General features: G+C 40.4%; 1 protein-coding gene across 1 annotated transcript; it reads left to right on the top strand.

Moving 5' to 3' along the window:
* The first annotated feature begins 3,280 nt into the window (after window positions 1-3,280).
* Fam237a (family with sequence similarity 237 member A) lies at window positions 3,281-7,234 on the top strand. Its single transcript, XM_012947741.1, has 2 exons — window positions 3,281-3,692; window positions 7,098-7,234. Exons 1-2 carry the CDS (start codon window positions 3,281-3,283, stop codon window positions 7,232-7,234), a joined length of 549 nt encoding a protein of 182 aa, XP_012803195.1.
* Window positions 7,235-8,709: the final 1,475 nt, after the last annotated feature.

Genomic DNA, 8,709 nt, shown 5'->3' with positions numbered 1-8,709 from the left:
ACACTTGTGCTTAAAATGACCACTTCTCTGATATCCATCTTGAAGTTTAGGACATGACCAAGACCTTGCCTATGGTGTCCTATATTCATAGGGGGCAAGGGAGAGACATTAGTCTACACCTCTCATAGATGGAGAAAATGAGGCACACATCCAGTTCACAGCACAAGACAAAGCCCGAGGCCCTCCAGACTCCTGAGATTTTCTGCTGTCACTTGGGGAGGAGGCTCCTTTTCTGTGGCCTTAATAAACTTCCCTGTCAAGCCCCTGGCCCTTGGAAGGTAACCATGGTTACTGTTGTGTGTTGGCACAAAACCCTTCAGCTAATGGAGATTACAAGTGTTTTTTTTCAGGATCCTGACGAGATTTTTAGGTGAAACACAATTCCTAGAAACATGTGGGCAGAGGGACCTTTTGCCTAAAGCCCCTAAGCTGGGAGTGTTTTTGTTAAGGTGGGCGCCAACACTCAGCAGAGCCCATCAGAAGTGAGGGACTGCAAGCTGAGACTAAGTTATAAACTAGCTGAGGGGTGGGGGGAAGAAAGGAAAGGAATCCCAGTTGTTTCCTCCAGGAAAGCAGGGACTTTCAGTGGGATCAGTAGAGATCTAGGGAAGAATAACTAGAGTACACCATAAGGATATTTACTGTTCATCTCAGACTCAGTCTGGTCCAAGAAATTCACACATGTAGACTATCTCCTTATTTCCTTAAAATCCTTTCTGAGTGGAGGCAGGGAGGTTATCCGTGTTTCTTCTCTGGACCCCAAGATTCCAGGCTTTTTTCTGTCACCCTTTTAAGCCCAGAGGAAGCCCACGCATGGAAAGTGGGGATGGGGAAACTCCTCTAGCTGGACATCCAGCCAAGCCCCAACTTTCTACTTCCCACCAGCAGCACAGCGATTTCAGCACATTCGGCTGGCGGAGGGTGGGCGTGGGTAGGGGGTCGGGAAGGAGTGTGCAGCCAAGCCTCCTCATTTCCTGAAAGGAAAGCCTCCGGGGAGGGGAGGAGGGAAGAGGAGGGTGCGGGAGATGGACTTGGAGGCGTGAGGTGGCGGCAGTTTGCAGGCGCTTTGACGTAGACTAAGAGGCACCGAACACTCCCACTGCTTAGGAAGAGGCAGGGGAGCCCTGAGGACGCGGGCGCGGGGACAGACACTCGCCAGGGCGCAGCCTGAGCGCTTCTTCTCCGCGCACTCGAGGGAACCCGGACGGGTCGGGCAGGTGAGTGCGGAGGGACCTGGGGTGGACCTGGGACAGGACCTGGATATCCAAGGGGGTCCCCGAAGTTTTTGCCCGGGGAGGTTAAGTGTGGGAGACCAGGTGCGGGGCCAAGACTTGCCAAGTCCCTCTTCCCCTAGCCATGGGCTTAAAACTCGTCGCCTGGGGGACTCCCTCGTTAGGGAACTTAAGGAACATCTTCTGAAGAGACTGTACGTCCCAGAAAGAAGGGAATGGAAAGGACTAGGTATATCTCCGGCGTCCCAGGCAGTACTGGACCACCCCAACTTCAGCACCGCGGACAGCGCCCCGCTCTTTTGTCTCCTAAAAACTTCTAGGTGGCAGTGTCCCTGCATCCCTTAAAGAAAGATAACCTTTCTTTGGGATCTCGACTTTGATCTTTTTATTCAGAAGAGAACTCATGCAAACCCTAGTTTACATTTACATTTAAAAGCACACTAACATGCTAATGATGTAAAAATAATTTTTCAATGAGCTTTTGTCTGAGAGATGCCACTTCAAAATTGGTATGTGCATGTTCATACACAGTTTCTGAAATATTTATTTAATGATGCCTTGATACATCTTGCTATCATTTACAAGAGAAATTTCCATTTTCTGGTAATATAATTACATATTCTGATATAGAAATATTCCCATAAGAATTCCCATGGGCTGTTGTGCCTTGTTTGCCTTCATGACGCTAACATGTAAAAGGGTGGGCGATATACACCTGGAAGGCCAGTGAGCAGTGTGTGCACATTTGGTTTCTCCTTTTCATTGAAGATGTTTGCATGTAACATACATTTTGTGTGTTTGGTGACAGTCAGATAAACTTTTATTCTGGAAAAAAAAGTCAGCTATCTCAAGGGTATGACTTCTCATTGTGCTTGTCTGAAGTGGAAACGTAAAAATCATTTCAGATGATGCGTGGCCATTCTGAGGATTTCAGTACAATAGGCATTAAGAGCTAGCAAAGCTAAAGGAGGAACAAATCCTTTATTTTAAATCCTTGAGCTTCACAGCAAGAACAGAGAAATTAGGAAGCATTGTCTTCATTAAAGTTATATCAGAATTGCAGATAATTCAAGTGTTTGTCAAAATGCCTCTTGATTCTACTCTCATGGGTTGAATACATGTTCTTAGGTTTCTAAGTGTATTTATCCTCACCTTCAGCCCCTATCTTGGGCTTATAATAACATTTAATAGCCATAATATCTTTAAAAATTAAAAAGCCACTATGACCATAAAAGGGCAAAATTATTTGTATTGTTTCGTATAAGGTGGCTTTTTAAGGTTTAAAATTAAAAAAACAAACAAACAAACAACAATTAAGCCAGGCATTGTAGTGCATGCCTTTAATTCTAGCACTCAGGAGGCAGAGGTAGGAGGATCGCTATGAATTCAAGGCCACCCAGAGACTACATAGTGAATTCCAGGTCAGCCTGTACTAGAGTGAGACCCTACCTTGATTTAAAAAAAAAAAAAGAAAAACAATCAGGGAAATGTAATAGATTTAAAATTTTCAATTAATATTTTTTAAAATTATATTCTTATGAATCAAGGGAAACCAGGTTCATTCATTCATTTTACAAAGGAACACATCTGAAGAATAGTCGTAGCCTTGGTTTTAGCCTTGGTTTGCAATAGGCCATTTTAGGTAGTGTAAAGTTTATAATCTGGTGAGGAAGAGGTTAAGGGTCCTTTTCATTTTAAAATACTTAATTTATTTGTGAGCAAGAGAAAGAAAGAGGTAGGAGAGAGAGGGAGGGAGGGAGAATGAATATGTCAGGGCCTCTAGCCAATGCAAAGGAACTCCAGACACATGTGCCACCTTGGGCATCTGGCTTTACATGGGTAGTGGGGAACCAAACTGGGGTCCTTAGGATTTGCAGGCAAGCACCTTAACTGCTGAGCCATCTCTCCAGCCCAAGGATTTTTGTAATTAGGGACAGTGATGTGCTTCCTTTGCTGGGACTAAGGTTCTCAAGGGCACACTTAGTTCCCTTGCTGAGTGGAGCACAGGCAGGGACTGATGTGTTTCCATCCGGTGTAGTTGCAGGGCCATGGCTGATCCTGGGAACAGAAGAGGGATCAACTGCCCCCCGAGTCTCATCTGCTCCCTGCTCATCGTGGGAATGTGCTGTGTGTCTCCTTTCTTCTGTCATAGCCAGACAGATCTGCTGGCTCTCAACCAAGCTGATCCTCAGTGCTGGGAATCCTCCTCAGTGCTCCTCCTGGAAATGCGGAAGCCTCGTATTTCCAACACTGTTTCTGGCTTCTGGGACTTTATGATCTACCTGAAGTCATCTGAGAACTTGAAGCATGGGGCACTGTTCTGGGATCTGGCCCAACTCTTCTGGGACATCTATGTGGACTGTGTCCTCTCCAGAAACCATGGCTTAGGAAGGAGGCAATTAGCTGGAGAGGAAGAGAAAATGCCAGCAGTGCAGCCGCGACATGCAGGGAGTGGAAAAGGTGGTCAGCTCCAGCTCCTGCACCTGTTGAAAGGGTCTATCAAGGGTCAATGTGCTGAATTCTGAGGAAGAGGGAAAGGGCCTTATGGGAAGCGAGCATCACACATTTTCCTCTCAAGGGATGGATGTCAAGAGGGCACAATACATAGAAAGATACCCATTTCCTTTTGCATTTTACAAAGATGTTTAACATCATCATATTATCCTCATCCTCACACTTCATGTGAACATTAGTAAGAAGGAGTAACAAAGACAACATAAAGAAAGGCATAATTCCCAAAATACAATTTAAAGGTACAAAGGAATACTTCAAATCAATACTAATCTTTACAGTTAGTCTGGACACCAGAAGTCATTAACTGGTGTTTACTTGCTATGAAACTCGGGAGAGTTGAGTAAAAAGCCCAGGGGATAGTTTCAGCATGCGAATTCTTGCCTATTTTAGACTGAAAACAAACACCTTTGCTCTCATGTAAAATGGGGAGGCTCTTTTAAAAACATTGAATTGATGGAGTAAACAGTAAAATATTAGCTTGCATGCAGATTCATCCCTTGTTGCTTTTTGAATGAATCTCAGATAAGTAAGTTCTAGCCAATAATTAATGTTCAGTAAGTTGTAACTTCCTCAAAAATTAAAGACCTTTTCACCAAAGTGAATATTCTAAATGACTTCAAATACATTCTTCTCTGAGAGTATGAAAGAAGTATCCTATTTATATTAGGATGTGAGTGAATAAGTCCCTTGTGAAGTGAGTAGAGGTGTTGCTTGAGCCCTATTCATATGTCGTCTTCCTTCCTTTTCGGATGTAATTTCAACCAGTGGGTTTTCTGACATTCCCTCAAGGGCTATTTTGTGTCAGTAGCTCATTCACATTATTTATGCATCTGTGGAAAACTGAGGCATAACTAATTTTCATGATTGAAAATTTAATTATGAGAATGGTCATGTGTTTCTACAATTGCTGTACTCATGTAGCAACTAAGAGTAACAACTCTGGCACTACGCCTTTTTGTATCTAGCTTGTTTTCACCTCAGTCACTAAAAAGCTTCATGATTTGATGAGCCAAGAAACCAGATAATCTATTGATATTTCTTATAGGTATGTGTATTATTTTGGTAAGTAAAATGACTATTTACATCAATTTCATTTTTAGATGAAATGTTCTCTCAGCAGATTGACTACTAAGGTAGAAATACAGAATGAATGTCTTTAAGTGTCACCAATTAAAAAAAAAAAGTTTTGGACTGAAGCTACCCAGGTGTCAACATTAGTGAAGACCATGTATTTTCTTCTGTTGGGGTTTTATCTCCCTTCCTAACATGGTTCACTATTATATTCACATCACCATGATTCTTATAATGTTGCACTCACTTTGCATAACTCCAAGAAATATGTACAGAATAAATGGAGAAAAGTTTCAGCTTTGGAGGTCATTTTGCTCACTGAACTAGAGAGTTGTTCACTGAGCTGTTCTCCAAACTTAAGGGGAGCTGCTTTGCAAGTAACTCAACAGTAGGAGTGAGTATTTCATTTTATTGAAGCTATTGTAATGTTTGGCACAAACAATTGTTAGAAGATTAAGAAACTAGGTTTTCCATTTAGTTAGCATATCACAATCAAGGAGGATCGTGGGTCAAGAAGATACAAATCTAAAAGTTAGACAGTCACAGGAACACTGAGATTTCCTTTCAAGTACCTTCACTACATTTCTAGTGGTTCAAGCAGGCTCTAGATGTACCAGACAGTATCCTCTAGTAATACTTCCCTTCTGTTCCTGGGGGTGGGATTCTATGAAGTTGGAATGAAGGTGTCTGTGTTCATAGTTCTCAGAGAAATCACAGTATCAAACAGAAGGGCAGAAAAACTAAAATTAGTGAGCATATAATATCAAAACATTCTTGTTTTGATGTCTTTCAAATCAAATAATTTAGATCTACTAATGAAATATTCCTACGAATCATGATTTGCTAAAACATCTAACTCATGTAATTTTGCATATGATACAGCACCCTTGTTAATACTGCACCAACAAATATGAAATGAGACATCAAATGGCTATGAACCCTTGGGCCAATTAATTTATGTATTTAGTTCTTTGTGCCTTCACTTTGAAAGGTAGGCTGTGGAAAGAATTTGATGACCTTCAAAGTCTCTTCATGTTCTCTGTGATTCTATAACAGTGAATGCATGAAAGCCACTTATTTAATGCAGGGAAGTCTGGCAGAGCTTTTCTCCAGGAACAGTTGACCGAGTGAGGGATGACCAGAACACCATGGCTGTTTGTCACAATGGGAGGAGGAACACAGGACAGCTCCAAGCGTTCTGAGGACCGGGGTTGCCATTATGAGAAAAGACGCTAGAAAGATGATTACTGGCTGAATGCTGACATATCTGGAGGAGAACATGAAGACGATCTATGTAACAGGATTTACTTCTGAGTTCTGATAGGTCTCACTGTCAAGAGAGACAGAGCAAGAAGGAGAGGAGAAGAAAAGGAAGGAAGGGAGGGAAAATAGGCAAGTCAAGAGAACACCATTAACTCCCAAAAAGGAAATAGCAGAGTTCATATTAACTCATTAGGTAATAAAGGTTTCCATGCAAGTGAAAGATCTTGAGACACAATCTCATTTGTGTCAAAACTGATACCCTCTTTCTCTAACAAATCTAGCCCTGGCCATAAGAACAGAAGAAAAAAAAAAACAAAACTCCTTATGGCTGGTAGTTTGTATGCTCTAGAAAAAAATTGTGAATCTTTCTTTCTCTGTGATAAGAAAAAAGAAAACTGAGAATTTAATTACTAGGCTTCAACTGACAAATGTACACAGCCCTTATTTTTCAATACCAAACATGAGAAAGCCATGCTTCAGAGATTCAAACAGACTCGAAACTATTTGATTTTCTCCTTGATGTACCTAAGAAATTTCCTAATCAACATATTCAGCAATTACCCATCTAGAAGTCATCACTAAGAAGATATTCAGAAGTACTACCAGTGATGCATTAGCAGGGTCTTTATTAAAATATCACTTGTAATACCAAAGTCTGATATATTCAAACACCTCAAAGTAGGCCGTAGTAGTTAAACAAATGACAACATAAAATATATACATAAAGTCAAGGCTATTCTGGAGGATTATATGGCTGTTTAAATGTTTCTAAATTATCTATATGAAGGGGTTAGGAAATGATAGTAGTATCATACTTAAATTATATGACCGAGCTACATAGGACAGAAAAACCCCTCAAAAATACAAGTTTACATATATACACCTACAATAAATATATAAAGGATGGTGAAAGAAGAGTAGCCAAAACATCAATTTTCTTGTAAAAAAAAAAAAGAGTATTTAATTAATACAAAAATTATTTGGTGGCCTGATGGAGTTCCTTTTCTCTATTTTCAGGTACATATTCTCAACTCCTAAGGCTCCTTCATCTAAAGAAGAAAGAGCTGATTGAAGATCTGAAAAGTAGGCATGGGCGCAGAAGTGGACCTCGGCTCATTGGAAAAGCAAGCCTGAAAACAAAGCCTTGGAATTAATGCCTATATATGGATAATATACATGAATATTTTCTTAGCAACCAGTTATTTATTTTAAATGACAGAAATGTCCAGAGATAATTATTATGGAAAATTGTCTAAAAATACTTACTTAAAAGCTTCATTGTTTTGGGCTTCTGCCACATTCCCATACATGATGACTATACTTTGACCATCCAACTGACTGCAAGAATTAAATAGTGTCTATGGATGCCTTGTGGATTGGGAGACTTTGCCTCTTTAGAGTTTTTTTGATCATTTGTTTTGGGATGCTTGATGTTGTTAATGAACTAGGATGCCATATACTTGACTTGAATAAACTGCATGAATTCGGAGACACTGACCACTGCATTGCTTACACACTGGCATGTAAGGGAATCTATGTGCTAATTATCAGCTATTGGCAATCTGTGATACTAAATCTTGTTTGAAAATAATATTTTTGAATACTGAATGAAGAAAATCTGGGGAGTAAGACATTGTTCTAATGGAAACAAAATTAATAAAAGCTTTGGATTGGACTTAATGTTATTGGAGTTTTTACTTCAGTATTTTTTTAAGATTTTTTTTTGTTCATTCTCATTTATTTATTTATTTGAGAGTGACAGAAAGAGAAAGAGGCAGAGACAGAGAGAGAGAAAGAGAGAATGGGCACACCAGGGCCTCTAGCCTCTGCAAATGAACTCCAGATGCATGTGCCCCCTTGTGCATCTAGCTAACGTGGGTCCTGGGGAATCAAGCTTTGAACCGGGATCCTTAGGCTTCACAGGCAAGCGCTCAACACTAAGCCATCTCTCCCAGCTCTTCAGTATTTTTTTTTTAACCACTGGTCATGTCCAAATTCTGCTAAAAGATCATAAATATAAATTATCTCTCAATTATGCATTTTATATTTTTTAAAATTATTTTTACTTATTTATTTATTTATTTGAGAGCAACAAAGAGAGAAAGAGAGAGAGAATGGGCGCACCAGGGCCTCTGGCCACTGCAAACAAACTCCAGACACATATGCTCCCTTGTGCCTCTGGCTAACGTGGGTCCTAGGGAATCAAGACTCAAACTGGGGTCCTTAGGCTTCACAGGCAACTGCTTAACCACTAAGCTAACTCTTCAGCACGCATTTGCTATGTTTTAAATATTTTGTTTACTTATTTGAGACAGAAAGGACACACCAGGGCCTCTAGCAACTGCAAACAAAGTCTAGTCACTTACACTACCTGTGCATCTGGCTTATGTTGGTACTAGAAAATTGAACTTGGATCCTTAGCCTTCACAGGCAAGCACCATAGCCACAAGGTCATCTCTCCAGCCCCTGCATTTGCTGTTCTGATTAAATATTGAAACTCTATAAGTGAGTTTACCTTGCATTAAAAAGAAAAATAAAAGAAAAGTGGAAATAATAAAAGAAAAACTTACAGATTTTTTTTTTTTTCCAGAAAAACTGATCCGGCCTGAATGAGGTCCATTGCTGTGAG

This window comes from Jaculus jaculus, chromosome 4, assembly GCF_020740685.1.
Source record: "Jaculus jaculus isolate mJacJac1 chromosome 4, mJacJac1.mat.Y.cur, whole genome shotgun sequence".
NCBI classification, from domain to species: Eukaryota; Metazoa; Chordata; class Mammalia; order Rodentia; family Dipodidae; genus Jaculus; species Jaculus jaculus.
Note: the sequence above shows the minus strand (reverse complement) of the source record. Positions and strands in the feature narration are given on the sequence as shown.